Source organism: Bombus pyrosoma, linkage group LG1, assembly GCF_014825855.1.
Source record: "Bombus pyrosoma isolate SC7728 linkage group LG1, ASM1482585v1, whole genome shotgun sequence".
Taxonomy (NCBI): Eukaryota; Metazoa; Arthropoda; class Insecta; order Hymenoptera; family Apidae; genus Bombus; species Bombus pyrosoma.
In genome coordinates this window covers 4,875,681-4,895,403 of record NC_057770.1, presented here as the reverse complement: position 1 = coordinate 4,895,403, position 19,723 = coordinate 4,875,681, and the positions used below count along the sequence as shown (strand labels likewise).

General features: G+C 27.5%; 6 protein-coding genes across 9 annotated transcripts; 2 read left to right on the top strand and 4 right to left on the bottom strand.

Annotated features, from left to right (window-relative positions):
* Positions 1 to 261: 261 nt before the first annotated feature.
* On the bottom strand, positions 262 to 1,346 carry LOC122567228 (60S ribosomal protein L21). Its single transcript, XM_043725625.1, has 2 exons — positions 1,194 to 1,346; positions 262 to 787 (listed from the first exon to the last, which is right to left on the bottom strand). The coding sequence occupies exon 2, from the start codon at positions 770 to 772 to the stop codon at positions 293 to 295; it is 480 nt and encodes a 159-aa protein (XP_043581560.1). The 5' UTR covers positions 773 to 787; positions 1,194 to 1,346; the 3' UTR covers positions 262 to 292.
* Positions 1,347 to 1,650: 304 nt separating this feature from the next.
* On the top strand, positions 1,651 to 3,465 carry LOC122567170 (proteasome subunit alpha type-1). The gene is made up of 5 exons (XM_043725500.1): positions 1,651 to 1,839; positions 2,079 to 2,329; positions 2,445 to 2,604; positions 2,685 to 2,894; positions 3,189 to 3,465. The coding sequence occupies exons 1-5, from the start codon at positions 1,837 to 1,839 to the stop codon at positions 3,396 to 3,398; spliced, it is 834 nt and encodes a 277-aa protein (XP_043581435.1). The 5' UTR covers positions 1,651 to 1,836; the 3' UTR covers positions 3,399 to 3,465.
* A 39-nt stretch (positions 3,466 to 3,504) lies between these two features.
* Positions 3,505 to 6,862, bottom strand: LOC122567082 (lipoyl synthase, mitochondrial). Of its 2 annotated transcripts, none has more exons than XM_043725287.1 (6): positions 6,640 to 6,862; positions 6,228 to 6,533; positions 4,628 to 4,784; positions 4,488 to 4,545; positions 4,229 to 4,384; positions 3,505 to 4,153 (listed from the first exon to the last, which is right to left on the bottom strand). In XM_043725287.1, the coding sequence occupies exons 1-6, from the start codon at positions 6,796 to 6,798 to the stop codon at positions 3,793 to 3,795; spliced, it is 1,197 nt and encodes a 398-aa protein (XP_043581222.1). In that variant the 5' UTR covers positions 6,799 to 6,862; the 3' UTR covers positions 3,505 to 3,792. The 2 variants fall into 2 exon arrangements, with proteins under 2 accessions (XP_043581222.1, XP_043581305.1); XM_043725370.1 differs by having other exon boundaries at positions 6,228 to 6,530.
* Positions 6,863 to 7,279: 417 nt separating this feature from the next.
* Positions 7,280 to 13,838, top strand: LOC122567039 (sterol regulatory element-binding protein 1). The gene is made up of 8 exons (XM_043725150.1): positions 7,280 to 7,501; positions 7,987 to 8,574; positions 8,662 to 8,893; positions 8,976 to 9,370; positions 9,502 to 10,434; positions 10,553 to 10,860; positions 12,551 to 12,706; positions 12,784 to 13,838. The coding sequence occupies exons 1-8, from the start codon at positions 7,402 to 7,404 to the stop codon at positions 13,135 to 13,137; spliced, it is 3,066 nt and encodes a 1,021-aa protein (XP_043581085.1). The 5' UTR covers positions 7,280 to 7,401; the 3' UTR covers positions 13,138 to 13,838.
* Positions 13,839 to 13,994: 156 nt separating this feature from the next.
* Positions 13,995 to 18,286, bottom strand: LOC122567313 (nuclear receptor 2C2-associated protein). Of its 3 annotated transcripts, XM_043725808.1 has the most exons (6): positions 17,263 to 18,286; positions 16,378 to 16,468; positions 16,067 to 16,289; positions 14,832 to 15,951; positions 14,539 to 14,629; positions 13,995 to 14,340 (listed from the first exon to the last, which is right to left on the bottom strand). In XM_043725808.1, the coding sequence occupies exons 4-6, from the start codon at positions 14,867 to 14,869 to the stop codon at positions 14,062 to 14,064; spliced, it is 408 nt and encodes a 135-aa protein (XP_043581743.1). In that variant the 5' UTR covers positions 14,870 to 15,951; positions 16,067 to 16,289; positions 16,378 to 16,468; positions 17,263 to 18,286; the 3' UTR covers positions 13,995 to 14,061. The 3 variants fall into 3 exon arrangements, with proteins under 3 accessions (XP_043581743.1, XP_043581655.1, XP_043581828.1); XM_043725720.1 differs by having other exon boundaries at positions 14,832 to 16,289; XM_043725893.1 differs by having other exon boundaries at positions 14,832 to 16,289; positions 16,378 to 18,286.
* Positions 18,287 to 18,347: 61 nt separating this feature from the next.
* Positions 18,348 to 19,671, bottom strand: LOC122566974 (ER membrane protein complex subunit 8/9 homolog). The gene is made up of 5 exons (XM_043725028.1): positions 19,434 to 19,671; positions 18,986 to 19,062; positions 18,855 to 18,924; positions 18,700 to 18,794; positions 18,348 to 18,611 (listed from the first exon to the last, which is right to left on the bottom strand). The coding sequence occupies exons 1-5, from the start codon at positions 19,641 to 19,643 to the stop codon at positions 18,440 to 18,442; spliced, it is 624 nt and encodes a 207-aa protein (XP_043580963.1). The 5' UTR covers positions 19,644 to 19,671; the 3' UTR covers positions 18,348 to 18,439.
* Between the last annotated feature and the right edge of the window lie 52 nt (positions 19,672 to 19,723).

The following is a 19,723-nucleotide window of genomic DNA, read 5'->3' as shown; positions in this document are numbered from 1 at the left end:
CACAGCAAGGAGGCAAAAAGACCAAAGTGGCAATAGTGTGTAGGCTAAGTTGCAATAAATCGTAGACATAAGTGTAAATAGATTATAAGCATTAGTGTTAGATTAGAGATAAGAAGGCGATTAGTGCAATAAAGAGCTGTAAAGAAAGCTGAAAGTTCGTCCAAAGCCGAGAGGCACGGACTAAAGAAAAATAAATAAATAAATAAAATAATAAAATTATATTTAAAATATACATGGGAATAAATACATATACAAATGATACTGATTTTTTCAAAAGCTGTTTATTTAAATTTTAAGCAATAAATTCATATGGAATAGGGGCAAGTGAAATTGGATTTTCACGTCCTGATACAATGTGTCCAGGCCTAGGTTCAGCAGGCTGTCTTTTTAGCTTTACTTTTATGTTCTTCTCCTTCGCTAATTCCTTAAGTTTTTCATTATCCTTTACACGCTGTAAAAAGTCTTCTCTACATTTAGAATGAGTTAAATGTTCAATACGAACATTAATTCTTTTGGCAATAATTCGTCCACGGACTCTCTTATTGACAATAACACCAAGAGCATGAGGAGTAACATTGAATACACGTCCAGTTTTCCCATGATAAACTTTATAAGGCATTCCCTTTTGAACAGCTCCATTGCCTTTGATATCAACTATGTCGCCCACTTTGTACACTTTCATATATGTGGACAATGGAATCGTTCCATGTTTGCGAAACTTTCGGGAGAATAAATCCCTTGTTCCTCTGCGATATCCCTTTGAATTTGTCATAGTGATTGATTCTGCCTACAATATATGTATTTGTATTAAATCTTTTGCAATAATTGAACACAGTCAGAAAAGTATCATTAATTAAAATTGGTTATGTTAACTAATTGATTAGAATATGTTTTTATATAAATTTATATAACAATATAGATGATCAAAATAATAAATTTTAATAAACAAAATGATGAAATATAGAATTTTTATCAAAATTTAAAACAAAATTTATTAACATATGCACGAATACTGTCACGTGCATTTGCTTAGGAAGACAATTTAGAATGAAGTTCAGCTTTTCTTTCATGCAGATAAAAATTAAACATAGCGAACAAAATTTTAAGAAATTTTATAATTATAAAAAGTGAAACATAAAGCAAATATCGTAAAAGCTTTTTAAAATTTTTCATATATATTGTCTTATACTTACAAAAGACAAGCGTAACCATTCACGTTCTTCGAAAAAAGAATCTAAGATCGGTAATCTTATACTTAGTATTATTGCAGAAGAATCGATAATAATCGATACATAGTCGACTTCGATATTTAGTTATATGAAGTTCGTTTATTATACTTATTATTATAATAATAACAAATTGATATAACAAAGTTTTATTCGTTAATTCTCCACTAATTTAACTTAAAAATAAATTTCAAGATTAACACATTTAGTAAAATTTTTTAGACAAAATGAACCATATACATATAATAATTACGCTGGATGAAATAAACTTTATAATAATAATAAATAACTTCGAGTATAATTTTAGAAACGTTTATAGCAATTTATAAATTGGTGATTTATAAATTTATAAATAGAGATTACTAATTTCTTAAACTAAAATTATGATAGTTTAGAACTTTACTACATAGCGCTTTCACTATCAAGCTGATAGCAAAGGAGTGTCCTCTCTATTATTTATTTGATCATAATACCGCTGCATGACAGTTGTTTTATGAAAAAGATTCGTTGTTGGTCATAAGTATTTTACAACTTTACGTTATTTATTAAATAAATTAATAATTTAAATAATAAATAGCATTTTATATTTATAATTAAATAATATTCAATAATGGTATGTATTTTACATAGTTTCTTTCACGAAACGTAATAATATAGTATATCACATCATTATTATGGTATTTGCGGACCTATATTTATCATTAGAAGGGTTAATTTGTACGTGGAATTAAATTATGTATATATTACATATTGATATTCTTTTTCATTTTAACATATTATAACAACTACAATGAATAAAACTAGTTAATATAAAACATTAAATAATAATAAAAAATTTTTCATATTTTTCAGTTCCGGAATCAATACGACAGTGATGTCACAGTTTGGAGTCCACAAGGACGTTTACATCAAGTAGAATATGCAATGGAAGCTGTGAAATTAGGATCAGCTACTGTAGGACTTAAAAATAAAACTCATGCAGTCCTTATTGCTCTGAAAAGAGCTTCTTCTGAGTTATCTGCTCATCAGAAAAAGATATTTCCCATAGATAAACATATGGGAATTTCTATCTCAGGTTTAACAGCTGATGCTAGGATGTTGAGGTATACTATAAACCATAATATATCAATTATATCGTGTCACTATTAATAAAGATATGATCATTGTTTTAAAATCTTTATTAAATTAAGATTTGAATTTTTATTTATTTGTTTATAGTCGATATATGCGAACCGAATGTTTAAATTATAAATATTCTCATGATGATTTATTACCTGTAAGTCGGTTACTTGCATCCCTGGGAAATAAATTGCAAACATGTACTCAAAGATATGATAGAAGACCATATGGAGTAGGTTTACTTATTGCTGGGTATGATGTAGGTAGATTTGATTAAATGGTTGATTACTATCTAGCAAAGGATAAATTGTTATTAAAGTATTATTAATATTTCTAAAGGATCAAGGACCACATATTTATCAAACATGTCCATCATCAAATTACTTTGATTGTAAAGCAATGGCTATTGGTGCACGTTCTCAGAGTGCTCGTACATACTTAGAAAAACATCTTAATGAACTTTTATCATGTGATCTTGATGAACTAATAAAACACGGTCTTCGTGCGTTAAGAGATACATTGCCAAATGAAGTTGATTTATCAGTAAAGGTAAATGAAAGATGTTCATTCTATTAGTTTCCAATGTTTTTTTCATAAGTAGTAGATTTGTGAAAAAAGTAAAAGAAGACAAAGTTTTACCATCTTTCATATGTAATAGAATAATTTTAATAAATTTGTTAATTTGTCGTGATTTTCGAGTTTTTAGTCGTATTCGGCAAAATGGAAATTGTATAAAAAATTGTATAAAAATTTCTTCTCTCCTATTTTTCTTATAAATTTAGCATATAAGTATTTTTTAAATCTTATGTAAGATATATTATAAGAGAAATTATTTTATTACAGAATGTCTCTATCGCAGTAGTGGGAAAAGGTACAGATTTTAAAATATATGATGAAGATGCAATTTCTGTCTATTTATCTCAAATTGAAGATGACAAACGTAGTAAACCTACTGAACCAGATGTAGAACAAGATTCTAAACCTCCACAACCTCCACCTTCTGATGAAGGTCCACAAGACCCACAAGTTACAGTTGCAATGGACACAGATTAAAAATAATTTACTTTATAGCATATTTTATGTATACATTTAAAATGAATTTGCATTTTACGTTTAAAAATTGTATTTTTCCCTCATCATATTCAATACAATAATAGGATGTCATGAATCATGAAAATTTTATTAATTTTCATTATATATAATACTTTTCTTTAGCCATATAATTACAATTATCTCCATGATTTGATAGTATTCCTTTATGTACAGATATACAATAATTTGTACTATTATACATGAATACACAACTATTTTCAATTACAATTAAAACAAATATGTTTATTGGTTTTCAATCTGTTTGATAGTATTCCTTTATGTACAGATATACAATAATTTGTACTATTATACATGAATACACAAGTATTTTCAATTACAATTAAAACAAATATGTTTATTGGTTTTCAATCTGTTTGTTTCTACGTTTTTTTAATATATTTGTTAAGAAAAATTCTCCAGCTTTATATGATGAACGTACTAATGGACCACTAGCAGTATATAAAAATCCTAGTTCATTTCCAATATTTTCCCACTTTTTAAATTTTTCAGGTGTAATATATTCAATTACTTTTAAATGTCTTTTTGTAGGTTGCATATATTGGCCAAGTGTCAAAGCATCTACACCTGCTTCTCTTAAGTCTGTCATTGTTTGCTCAATTTCTTCATCAGTTTCCCCTAATCCTAACATTATCGATGATTTTGTAATTAATTCTGGATTGCATTCCTTTGCTGTTTCTAATACCTTCAACGATTGTCTAAAAAATACACGAAAATACATATATTTCTAAGTTTACTAAAAAAAGTTAGAAAAGCTACAATATGTATCTTACCTATATTCAGCTCGTCTATCTCTAACAAATGGAGTTAAACGTTCAACAGTTTCAATATTATGAGCAAACACATCAAGATTAGAATCAACAATTATTTTAACACAATTTTTGTCTCCCCTAAAATCTGGTACTAAACATTCCACTAAAATTTTAGTTCTGTAAAAATATAAAAAACACCTACATAAAATCTTTATTTAATATATAATTGCAAAGTACTTTCTTATAATAATAGACAAAATAAGGTGATAAGATTATGCACCTTTTTTTAATTTCCTTCACTGTTTCTGCAATATGGCTAGCTCCGCCATCACTTAAATCTATTACAATATATAATTTTGACATAAGAAACATAATAATTTTGGTATATGCATAAATTAAAAAATGTACAAACTACTTAACCATCTCTGTCTACCGATGTAAGTACGACATAATCCAAACCCCAATCCGTTATTGCAGTTGCCGTATTTACTGGTTCCTCCGGATTTAATGGTAATGGTGTGCGTGATGTTTTTACAGAACAGAAACGACAACCACGGGTACATGTATCGCCCATTAACTATATTAAATTGTTTTCCACTATTATATTCTCATATATAACTAATTAACCTTTTTGGATAAAACCCAATTGTTACTTGACAGTATTGCAACAAATAATTAGATTTTACTAAAAGTATTATGTAATGAAATTACTAAATGGCAATGTGAAAATTTATATTATGAAATGTATGTATGTATGTGCATGATGAATAAATTTACATTTTGCTAACTTTTATCACTTTTAATATAAAGCACATAATCATTTTCTTATACAGGGTGTAGCACATAATTGCTGCCACCAATTTTTGGGTACTTCTGATGATCTGACAAAAAAAATGTTCCAAACAAAAGTTGATCAGTATTTAGCCAGCTACAAATTGTCGTTTAAAAAATTTCTAAAAAGTTATTTTTTAGATAAGGTACTAAGGTTACTTTGTCGTTTTTAAATGACACAGCATTTTTAACTTCACATTGTTGTATCTGATATCAAGATGAGTTCAACAATCTACTATACTATGACCTTGACTCAAAACTTCCATTTAATTACGAAGAATGGAGAATTGTGTATGGTAAGGATTATTTTATAGGTGGACTATAAGTAACATAGAATAGAAAAAAACATACCTTGATATTACGTTATCTCCGTGTGTATGATTACAACAAATACTTGAATTGTAGCCGATGATTTTGTAAATATAATTTACCATAAATTTGTAGTAATTGTTGCTATAATGCTATCAGAGCAAACTTCCATGTATTCTGTACAGATTCACTCCTTTAGATGTTTGATATTTTGAATAAGCTCAGAACAGACCTTTAGACTACAGATGACAAATCCACAGAAAACAAATCTACTGAGGATCTAAAACAGCAAATCTGTATAGCATGCATGCAAATTTATTCTGACATCAGCAACTACCACAAACTTATTATATCAGTCAAGATTATATTTACAAAACTATGGGTTATAATTCAAGCATTTGTTGTAATTGAACATCCAGAGATATTGTAACATCAAGGTATGTTTCTTCCTATTTTATGTTATTCATACTTCATCTATAAAATAATTCTCAGCATACACAATTCTCTATTTCTCCTGATTAAGCAAAAATTTCGAGGATCATTTTAAAGTCATGGTATAGTAGGTCGTTAAACTCCCCTGAATATCAGCTACAACAACATGAAGCCAAAAATAAATTTAAAATAAAAAAATAAATTTAAGAACATCAAGGTGACCTTGATATCTTATCGCAAAAACAAGTTTTTGGAAATCTTTTATGCAGCAATTTGCAACTGACTAGACACTGATTAATTTTTATTTAGAATGTTTTTCTGTTAGACCATCAGAAGTAACCAAAAAATCATAGCATCAGTTATGTGTACAACCTGTATACTTTTAATTAAATCACCTTTTTAAACAAAATTACAAAACAATGCAAGACATAAAGTTAATAATACGAACCATAATAGTAGCCGTTGCTGTTCCATGTGTACCACCTCCCCAACATTCTCCAATATTAGGACATCGTGCTTCCTCACATACAGTGCTTAATTGTAATCGTCTTAATTGTGACTTTATTCTACTATAATTTTTACCTATCGGGATTTCTGTCTTAAGCCAAGGTGGTAATTTCAAACGAGATTTATCACCTTTTTCTAACTTCAATTTTCCATTATATTCTTTGTAGGTACCAGCAATAAAATGTTCTAAGTTAGGTCCATCCGCTAGTTTTTGAGAAAAAGTTTTTTCTTTGACACATTGCAACTGCTTTGGTACATAAACAATATTAGTATATATTTAAAAATATCAAATATTATTATCAATATTGCACTAGTAATACTATCATTAGCAACATTATTTGTCAAATACATACTGTTGAGTGAAAATTACAAGCAGTAGATATTTTTACTCGACTTGACTTACGAAAAGCTTGAAACATGTTTGCTTGTAAATGAACATTCAAATAACCTCTCAAAAATAAAAAGGAATCAACCTTATAGCATGGAATACTATCAAATACGATAATGAACATCTGTACAAACTAGCATTTGCAATTGCTTAATAAATGCTTGAATTTGTAGTAATTTTTTAAATTTTATAATATATACCAACATTTTTAAATTTGTAATTATTTATTTATATTTACTTATAACTATGAATTTAAAGTAAATATAAAATTTTCCTATCAAATAGTAAAGAATCTTAATAAAAGATTCTATACTTATATATTACATACTTTTTATGTTTTTATTTTTGTATTTGGTTTTAATTACTTAAGATCATAGAATATTTTTAAATATTTATTGTTTTTAATTTGAAGATTAAAATGGATAATTTAGAGAATTATTCATAAAACATTTCATAAACATTGTTATTCATCAAAAGATTTAATAAAAATATTAATAGTAACGTTTTTCATAAAAATCCGTCCATATTCTACAATAAATTTTGTTAGTTTAGCAACACATACTGACGTAATATCATCCGATCTTTAGAGCTTCTGTGATTGGACGCGGTAAAGGTCGGGTGACTTCGTAATTTGTTAGTTATTACGTTTGACATATCAGTGCTTCGTTTTGTTTTAATCATTGAATTTATTTAATGAAAATAAATATTTGATAAATATTACGCCACAATGGCAGATCCTGGAGGGTGGACTACTACACAGGATAACGATTTTTCTAATTTTCAATCAAACGACAGCTTTAATTTGAATGAAGTAACTGGTATCGAAGGTATGTTGTATTTAATATTTATTAAAATATTTTTTATCATTTTGTTTTAAAAGCTATAATGAAATAGTAATTTTCCCATATTTTTAAATTATATTATTTTTATTTTTTATTTGTTACCCATTTGTTTTTATATAATTTTATTTTTCAGTGATTTTTATGTGATTTTATATAATTTTTTAAGTAATAAATTTCTTTTAAATCAAGAATATGATTATAATCGTTGATTATATATATTTACTTATTTAAAGAATTGTAGTCAAATTATTTTCTAGAAATGAATTGAATAGTTTTTAACTTATATCAACGGTTGTAATCAACAACATATCTTTTTAGTGTAATTATAACATTTTGTATGATTAATATGAAAATATCATTACATATTATTTTATTTCTTATTACATGTGAGAGAAGAAGAGAGAGAAAGAGAGAGAGAGATTTTGTTTTTATATAAGTTAAATCATTATCTTAAATTTTTTTTATTACAGAACTTCTTACAAACTGTGAAAGTGAATTATTGAAAAATGAAAATTTATTTAGCGACGATGCATTATTATCACAATTGGAAGAGCCTTTAGGCATGGATACAGAGGGATTGGATTTTTTAAATTTTAACAATACTAAAGAACTAAAAGATTTTAAAGAATTTCATGATTATGAGGATCCAAATATTATCAAATCTGTACCAAGTGGAAATGTAATATTAGCTCCAGCAATAACAGAAAGTACACAACAAGTTCCTTGTGTCACTCAACAATCTCAACAACAAAAGCAACGATCACAATTACAGGATATAACTTCTATACAAAATAGAGCACAAAGAATATCTGTCACACCAGCACCTACAGTATTTAGTTCACAGTATGCTATACCACAAAACCTGAACTTCAGTGTCCAGTCTCCTGTTGTAACTATAGCACCAGTGACACAACAAAGACAGTTGCTTTTACCAGCTAAACTTATAAAATCAGAATCAGTTGTTTATTCTAGGGGATCACAAGCTGTTAGTTCAACATCTGTACCACATCAGATACATACCTTAGTAAATACTGCTAATGGAACAGTTTTAACTGCTGGTAAGAATATATGACATCATGAGATTTTTATTAAATTTATTATATCCTAATTTTTATTAAATTTGTTATATTCTAATTTTTATTTAGGTATTCCAGTTGTATTAGATACTGATAAGGTACAGATTAATCGATTAAGCACAAATACACATATAGGTGTACCAAGAGTAAAAGAAGTAAAACGTAGTGCTCATAATGCCATAGAACGACGTTACAGAACATCAATTAATGATAAAATCATTGAATTGAAGAATATTATTGTTGGAGTAGATGCTAAATTGAACAAATCAGCAATTTTGAGAAAAACTATTGATTATATTAGGTATATTATGTTAATATGTGTTTGATTTTAAAATTTGTTATAAATTAACGAAAATTTTTATTAGGAACAATTAAAATTTTAGGTTTCTTCAAAATTCTAATGCAAGATTGAAAGCAGAAAATATGTCATTAAAATTAGCTGCCCAAAGGCAAAATTTGCGCGATTTATTAGTATGCGGTGAACTTACACCACCTAGATCAGATTCAAGTGAATCATCTTTATCTCCAGCACCAGCACCATTATCTCCTCAATCTCCTTCATCTATAAAAGATGATCCAGATTTGTTACAAAATGTTGATTCAACATCTGTTCTTACAAATCAAGGCATGAGAGATCATACTAGGCTTACAATTTGTGGATTTATGCTCCTCTTTTTAGCATTTAATCCTTTAGGTTTTCTGATAAATAATGTTGGAAGATTCAATTCTGATTATATAAACACAAAATTGGATGGTCGTACAATTCTTAATTATCAAGGTATTATAATATAGTAATTACAATGCTATTACATTATAATATACAGCATAATAATAATGTTATCACATTATACTAATTGTTATATATGTTACTATGTATAACGAGTAATACTATTATTAACCTTTTTGTAGATCAATCAGATCTTGAAAATCCAGTGTGGAGCAATGTGTTTTTATGGCTAACAAATGCTATACTTTTAATTGGGGGACTTTGCAGACTATTGCTATATGGTGATCCGATACTACCATCTGACAGTAAAATTTTCCTTGAACTTCATCGATGGAGACGTCAAGCAGAATTCAATATATCGAAGAATGAATATAGTCAAGCACGCCGAGATTTACATCAATGTTTGCAATACTTAGGCCGACCATATCCATCATCACGCGCAGAAATTTGGCTTGCAACTATGTGGCAAATTATAAGACAACTTCTTCATAAATTATGGATTGGAAAATGGATTTTGTATACTCATAAATGGTTTTCTGAAAAAACAACACGACAACAAGCAGAGATATCAGCTATGGAAATGGCTATTATTTATCAGCATATGTTATGTCTACATTTGTCAGAAGGATCAAAGAGTGGAACTCTGTATCTTGCTCTTTCTGCAGTGAATTATGCAGAAGCCACTGGAGAAACTATTCCAAAATCATTATTAGCAGAAATATATATCAATGTTGCATTATGTTTCAAGCATTCGTTATTTCCATTTATTCTTAAATATTATTTGGGCAAGGCGCGTACTTTATTATCATCATGTGCAGTTCCACCAAAATTAAAGTGGATAATGAGTGATGAAGGAGCTAAATTTTTAGCATTTCAAAAATGGCAATATGGAGAACAACCAGATAACGAATTTACTTCTCAAACTAGTAAAGCTGATCCTTTATCGTATGCTTCACGTGCATATAGAGATTATTTAATCGGACATTGTTTACGTATTTTAACTGGTACTGTTGGAGATGCTCATTTATCTTCAATATTAGAATATGGACAAACTATTATGGCTTCTGCTGGAATAGATGCTGGATTTTTATGTACTGACAAAGTTACAGTTACACGTAAGTTTAAATAAAATATTGTTTAATGAGTTCATTGGTGGTATTGGATGGCATTAAATTTCTTTCTTCCTTTTTTTTCTTTAACTGACAAATAGAATTTGGTGAATTAATGTTTTAGATTGCGAAGATGAAATTGGATTATGGTGGGGAGCAGTTATATATGTAGCAGCATGTTGGAGATTGAAAGAAGACAATTCACAAGCATGGAGCATTGTTGAAAGCAAATTTCCTTATGAAAAATGTTACCAACTTTGCAATAATAATAATAGTATTAGTCCACTGCCATATATTGTTTTGAATGCTTTGCAAGCAGCAAAAGCGACTACTAAATCAGTCTCTATGCGTTTTATTGATCAGGCAGGAATATTACTTGAACAATGTTTGGTTTATTATAATTGCAAGCAACAATCATCCCAAAACGTTTTGGTAAGATATTTAAATATTATGTTTATAATATATTAATATATTCAATTCTTTTATACAAAAATTATTATAATTAATTATATTTTTTTGTAATGCTTTTATTTTACATAGATAATAAAATTAGAAATTATGAAGTAATAAATTATATAACATATGATTTGAATACGGAAATAAAATATTTAATTCTTTTCATATTTTTTGAAATTTATGATTTTTGAAAAATCTGTTTTTCATGTTATTTATCTTCTCAAAATGAATATCATTACACTTTTTTTCATAAAACAAAAGAAAATGATCAAGTAATGAATTATATATGTAATTATATATGTAGTAACTTTAAGTATATTGTTTAATTCTCACAAAATTAAAAGTGTCTGGTAACAATAGTTTTTATGCATATATTTATGCAGTTGTTTACTTGTTACAAGTGTGCATTGTAGTTGCATTGCATGAAATATAACTATGCAATACTTCTACAGTGCAACTCCTGTGGCAGGTCTCAGCGTCATATGTGATAGATAAATATGTATATATATATATTTATATAATATATATATATATATATACAGGGTTGACCAAATAAAATGTTATGGACTGTTTTCTCTATTGTAGATATTTTCTTTCTTTCCTAAATTAAACAGGATAGCGGGGTAATCATTTGAAGTGCAATAAATTTTTTTGACTACTAAGTAAAGTTTAAAGGCAGCCTCCTTCATTTATCTTAAACGGAATGAGGTATTCATTTTCTTTACTTAGGTAAATCATATCAAACGGAGTAACATTTACTTGAAACATTTCTTTTTATTCTGCACAATTAAAGAGATTTAATAAATAATTCAATGCAGTTCTAAGTACATTTAGAGACAAGATTATATTTCAACACTTTTTATAAACATATTTTTTTACCTATTTGTTTGATAATAGAAAGGTAATTTCTTGAAACATTTTATGAACAATGTTAATTTTAAATTCTTTAGAGAGATGAACCTTACTATTTAATCATCTTCTCATATGATGATTAAATATTTAATATACTGATACATAAAATATAAAGTGATGGTTAGTACTCCTACAATGAAGGAAAATATAAGCATAAAAGTATTTACTACGCATACATTGGTTATTTCATTAATGCTATGATTATGCTTAAAACAGTATTTATGAAAGACTTAATAGGTGTTTAGAAATCTAAAGACATCATTTTAAACATTTATAAAAATAATTCTCACTTTAGAATACATTTATACACATATTTTTCCCCTCCTTTCTTCTCTTTTTACCTTCTGCAGTTTCTCTTGAGAAAAGTATGTATTTTTTGCCATAGCTCTTTAACTGTGCAAAGTCAAAAAATATTCAAGTTAAATATTATTTCATTTAATAAGAGCTATTCGAATAAAGAAATGTTAATATCTCACTCCATTTGAAATAAAAGGGGTCCTCTTTACCTGTGTATAATAGTCTTCCTACAAAATTTTGTACATACCAGATGATTTGACAACTTCTTTGTCCTTAATTTAAAAAGAATTGAAATGATTTCTGAGAATTTGGCTTATAATATTTTACAGGATGGTAGAAAATGGAATCAAAACTTTTTCTTGGGAATAGATAGCACTTAACAGTTCCTGAATCCAACAAATCAATCAAATCTACAAAATTAATAATACTCTTCTTATTACTTTGATTATTTTTTTAGCTTACTCAATTGTGGATTTGTGATTGGTTACTTGAAATGCGAACTACACTTTGGCAGGAATTAGATAATGATTTAGAAAAATTAACTACAAATATATCTCTTGGAGGTTTTCAACGTGATTTAGCTTGTTTGAGACAATTATGTCAGCATATTCCAGTAAGTTTATATATATATTTTAATATTATAATTTATAAGTTAATTATTATTTTTAACAATTGTCACGTACTTTTTAGTCTACTTTAGCAAGAGTATTTGTTTATGAAGCCACAACACGTATAATGGCAGGAGCAACACCAGTGAAAACTCAAATATTGTTAGACCGTAGCTTACATCACAGAAATTCACGTTCTTCAATTATCTGTGGAAAAGATCGTTCACAAGATCAATATACTGGAGAAAGAGAACACGCGGTAGCTTTATGTTTAGCTTGCCGACATTTACCTCCACTATTACTAGCCTCTCCTGGAGAACGTGCAGGCATGCTTGCAGAAGCTGCTAAAACTCTTGAGAGGGTAGGTGATAGGAAGAGACTTCAAGAATGTTACAAATTAATGAGGCAATTAGGACCAGCTATCTCTGCTAACTGATATATTACTGGTATAAGAATATACCTCATTCAATTCTGTCTTTTACATAGGTTTGTCTCTTTTATGACTCATTGTTGTAAACAAAGTTTACAAAGAAATTAACGGATCTAACATGGTTTCTCTTTTTGTACTATTTCACGTCATACTAAAACAAACGTTAAAATAAGAGACAGGCAAAAAGTATAAATATGCACTAGTTATGTATGTATATAGTGTATAGTATTATGATATCACATAGAGTATAGAGTAAAAGAAAGTTTCCAGGGCTTAAGTTGAACAGCTGATTTAATTCATATCAATGCACATTGTGCAAGATTGTTGTACATAAATTATAATATTTACAAACAGAAATTATGATATTCTTAACGCAACTGAGACTTTTAAATAATTTGTTTTAATTTGATATTTTCATTTTCAATATAATTATTTTGTAATTTAATTAGTGCGTCTGTCATTGCTATATATATCTGTGTGTGCATAATATGATGGCATTGAAGTCTGTAAATGATATGTTTGAGTTTTTTCAAAATATATAATTTTATTATAAGTTTTCATTACTTAAGAGATATAAATTGATATAAATATTTCTATACATACTACATGTAAAACTAACATATTAACATACAAAATGTAGCATTATAATTAAGAAATGATTGAACTTAATTATTATTTAATAGAATATATAAACTATCTTAAATACACAGACTGTTTTAAATATTCAAAATAAATTATAAGAATAATTTTATATAAAAATAAAAGATCGGAAATTAAATTATTATGTCTGTCTTATCTTTTCTTTATTTATAAACATCTATTTTTTAAATTAATTTTCACTTTGCTTACAACATCAAAAATTTAGTCAAAAAGACATGTAATATTTAATTACATTTATTTTTTGTAAAAAATAATGTTTGCTACAATATTTTATGAGTGTAAAGATAATTTGTATATAATAATCCTACCGAAGAAATCTGTACTTTCATTAAATACAAATTTAAAAGTTTTTGCTTTTATTGGATTTTTTAAAATGAAAATTTGTATTGTATTTTTGTCTTCTGGATAAAACGATTCATGAAATTTAGTTTCTTTATTACCAACTTCTAAATGGCAATTTTTGCCAACAAATCCACCTTGAAATTCAATTTCAAATGAACTTATTTCATATTCTTGTTCAAATTCAATAATTATCCACTGAAGAGTTCCCTGTAACATACAATATGTAATAGTAGTAATAATATATGTAAGAATTATTTATTTAATACATATGTTTCTTTAAGTATAACTTAAAAAAACTGTAAAAGATTTATTTTATCACTTCATCATCAAAATGTATTACTTTAAAACAAAATAATAGGTAAGGAGGAACAATATAAGAGGAAAATACAAAAAAGATTTCCTTACCGCGTCAGAATTCCAACAAGTTTCAGGACAATTATCGAACATGTAATTTTTCCCATAAGATCGATTATTCTTATTCAAAACTGAACTAACCCTAGATAAGTAACATATGATAAATATAACTTTTGTTTGTATAAAACAAATTTCTAATTATTTTACATATCGTGATTAATATCTTATGAAAATATTCTGTTTTTCATAGATATATACCATGAAAATATTATAAAAAATTTGAGTAGTTTAATCACAATATGAGTGTATATATATATGTATGTTTATCTTAAATAATAGCTCACCGACACTCGAATTTATATTGTTTTAATAAACACGTCATGCTAAAATAAAGCTAATATAATATAATATAGCTAATATAATATAATAATGTAACTTAACCTCGATTGAATGTAAGGTTAAGTAGAATGAACGTATGTTGAGTATTGTCTATCCAGTATTCACGATATACTACTACAATATTTAAAGTCAATTCTACAAGCCAAACAGCTTAAGTGTGAGGAGGTGCATTGAAATAAGCAATAAAAAAATGCATCTGCAAAAATGTAGTCTTTGATTCCTGATGTACATATACTTAAGAAGTAACCAGTTTGATGTACATGCCTTCTAAAAATCTGTAGAAATCTATAACATCTATGCACAGGCACTATGCTATTATGTACATATGTCAACAAAGTCAAAAAACAATTTATAAAACAAGAAATGTTATATATTTAAAACTATTATAATTTAATATATTATACAATATAATTTGAAGTATTATATAATTTCAATAACTCTTAGAAAAAGTAATAAATTTCGGTTTAAGTTTTTACGGTCTTCTTTTACAAATTACTTATATCCTTAACTATTTATATTCTTATTCGTCCGATCAGATTGATCACCGGTTATATGTGTATGTCACATGTATATATGCATATATACAGTATATTGCAACTCAATATTTTTCATTCACCGAAATCGAAACGTAACGTAGTTTAGAAAGAAGTGAGGCAATTGTAGATGGAACACCCTTAGATACTGAAGCCGATAACGGTATTGCGTCATTGGCTACTCGATAGTCGACGACGACTATACTACAGCGAAGACAGTTGTTTAGTAACGTAGTAACAATCCGATGTATAGCACTTAAAGCTTAACACGTTCAATACCATGAGTGTCACCGATGACCGACGCACCAAGATTAGTAGAAATACATAATTTGAACAAATGTCAATAGTTATACATTTTTTATTATTACCATCATTACTACAATGGTGTGACGAAATTAATGCAGTATAAAACATACAAAAATAGTTTTATTTATACATGAAATATAGATCTATTATGTGCGCTCCCCACCAGCGGTTGTAGAACATGGGTAAAACCTGCTTTTTTCATGTTTTACCTTAATGAAGAATAACCCTAAGGAATATTTCAACTTGAAATATGTTTGATAGCAATTAAGGGTCTTAACAGTAAAATCAAAAATGCTAAATCTTGTAACGGTTCTTTAGATCGGATAGCATCCTTTCGTTACCTCTGTAAATGCTCTCCATACCATCCAAGAGATATCGGCTGTCAACTCGGAAACTTTCTACAAGAGTTTCTTCTCCCTTAATATATTTCCTTTATTCTTGTTCACCATCGAATCTAATGGCTCATCCACTTTTCTGTACTCCATGGTGATTTCCTTTATCTTGATACCAGCCTTCTGCCCTTCATCAACCACCTTTCGCGCCTCGACCTTGATTTCTTGATTTCTAGAAAAAGGGAAGAAGAAAAAAAGACATTAGTTGCAGGTATTGGCTCATGTAAAACAAAAGGAAAAGAAAGAAGAGTTCCACTTACATTGAGAGTTTATTGACAATGAATCCAGGATATATATTAGGATGTTGAGACACCAGTTTCAGTTGATTCAAGAATTAATTAAGGATGATATCTAGAGAAAATACACCAACTACATGATATGTGTTGGGATAGAAGAACAATTAGCGATAACATTGACATGAGTAGGATAAAATTCTCTTTCATGACATTCTTCCTTTTTTTGCAAGTATTTTATAAGTATATTTTATAAGTATATTATAATTATTCCTTTAAATATAATGTGGAATCAGTTGTCAAGATCGTGAAGGTCACATGTATCCTACCTAATTCTTCGATGACAAAAAACCCCTTATTCCTAAATATGATGTGAAACAATCAGAACTCTTAATATTACATTGTCAGCTAATCCAATCTGGTAGGATAGGTAAAAATGGTACTGCAGATGCTTTTCAAATAAGAAATATATTTATGCAGTTCTTTAATTTACTTTCTGGTGCCATATCTTGGCAGACTAATCATATAAGTTTAAGGTTACATGAAATATAATATGTATTATAATAATTAATATGGTCTGCTAAACTAAAGAAGTTTAGAAAAAGCAAGCAGGCTATGTAGATGTATTAAAAAGGATTTTTATGAAAAACAAAATTGTTGTGTTAACATAAGTTAAGAAAAATATATAGTATTAAGACTAAGTATGTACAGTTTTAGATTATGGTATAATTACTGTATAAATTGTAAAATACAGTCATCAAGCTTCTTATAACACGGTTGGTTAGTACAACTTAGAGGGTTGTTCAAATTTATTAAATCTTGCTATATAGAAACAATGTTACAACAATATCACGTTGTAGGAGGATTTTCAGAATTTTTGCACCGTGTTACAAAAGGGTTGAATATACAAACCATTCTGCAATCCATGTTTTGCTGCAATTTGTTCCCAGGCCTTTCCTTTTAATTCATTGTCTTTGTACACTGTTGCTTCTTTATCCTATACACATCGATATTTTCTGATAGTCTCAATAAATTGTTCAGTTTCTGTTATACATAAGCACATCACCAGTCGTAACAAACTTAAACTGACAATTGACAAGTAGAACAATCGAAAAACAGTGGTAGCACGGTCGTATACACACGTTTGGCGATTCCTGTGGTGGGGGTAAGGTTCTTAATCAAAGATGAATAGAGGGATCACCAATACTTATAGGCATAATACAGCCAAAAAATGGATACTGAGAATAAGGGTCTCCAGTAGTTAATGGCTCGCTAATTTTGTCTCCGGGATGGGAAATATGCGACACTGGCTTGTATCGATGAGTAGCAGAGGAGAAATGTGTACATGACACGGAGCACGGCTAAAGTAAACATACAGTGCTAGCTATAAGTACTAGGACTTTTATTGATATTTAGTATAAATTACGTGCTATCCATCGTTTTTATTTTCTATTATTATATTATACAAAACATATGAGAAACATAAATCAATGCAAATAGAGAAGTAGGAAGCACCCGATATCTGAGAAGTCACCTAGCTGTGAAATATGATATGCTGTGCCTACCATAAAATTCATATTCAGTAATCACTTAAAGATAAAAAGAATTGATTATATAAAAAGTAAATTAATTGCTTTAGATTCAAAAGATTGTAAAATATTATAGTTCTTAAAAAGTAAAATCAAATGATAAGAAGAATTAAAAGTGTTTTATAGAATACAACAATGGATAAAACCGATATATTTATTGCTTTTATATATATTTGCTTTAAACACATTACCAGAAATTAAGTCAAAAATGTTGTGTGATTGTACTGATTTTGAATTTTATTCATAATAAATTAATAGCTATAATAATGATAACTATAGAGTGATAGAATATATAAAGATATACATATAAAATATAAATGTAAATAATTTGCTCTTAGTATTATTTTGTACATCATAAAATCGATAAAGATAAATATTTCTACATCAATATATTAAAATACATTCTTATTTATTAATTTATTTACATTAAATGTTCCTAAGTGTATTTGAGAATATTTACAAATTATATTCTCATAAAATTGCATTTTAATTAAATGTGTTTATTTGTATTTCTCCATAAACTCTTCTATAGTTTTATTAAGCTTACGGTTTTGCCAATCAAGAGAAATATCATCAAGATGATTATCAAAATCAACAAGATTTCTATATTCTTCTGCTTTTAGTAGGGAGTATAATACATCTGTATGAGTTACTCCTTTATCATATAATATACTGTAAAAATCAAAACAATGTGTATCAATCTAAACAATAAACATTAAAAACTGTTTGAAACAAATATTAAATATATCAAACTAATTACTCTGTTACATCTTTAAGCTTCCATTTGCCATCTACAAATTGTGAAACTCTCAAAGGATTTGAGCTCATAGCAAGTGTAATTTCTTTATTGTCCACCTAATAATATGAAAAAAAGGTAATAAGACAATTTTTAGTTCAATTTTTTACAAAACTTACCACTACAAGTAAAGTATTGCCACAATTTTCTGCTATTTTATCCGCTATTTTATGAGCAGGTTTATCTGTACTGTATTAAAAGTTTTATGATTAAATTATCGTTAAAAAATTTAAATAAAAGATTAAATTACCTTAAATCATTTATGTTTTCATTTGCTAAGTAGTAACCTGCTAATACTAAACCTTTACTAATAGCATATTGATCAACCTGAAAATATTTTTTTTCTATTTTAGTTTAATGTTTACATTATAAAGAAATTTGAATCATATTAAACAATTTTATAATGATTAAGATTTTAAATGATTAAAATGTTTCTTACAATATAAACTAAAATAGTTGTGATAAAATATATTTACAAGTTTATAAAAGATATATTTATAAACTTGTAAAAAATTGTTAGTACTTCCGAAACGATAAATACTCATGTAACAACATTTTTAATATTTTACATAACTACTTCATAAGTTGAATCTGTTAAATACATCGTATCTAGATAATTCATTAAAATAAAAATTAATTTAACTGTTACCGTATATTAATTAAGTAAAATGAACTTTATGCGATATTTAAATATTTACCATGGTCAAAGCAATTTCCGCCATAGGTGACACATGAAGACAAATGTGAAACAGTGGAATTACATCCTCAATATGTAATTCGACGGATTTACTGTCACTTTTACTATTTTGTTTGCCTAATAACAATCCATTTATTGCGCAATGTGGATATTTAGCAGCGTGTAAGATGATCTTACAATATGCACGACTAGAGAACGAGATATCTGCCATTTTTCTTCAACAACAAACGATAGAATCGATAGTAGTGAGTTCGATATAAACCAGTCATATATATAGTCATATGTTATATA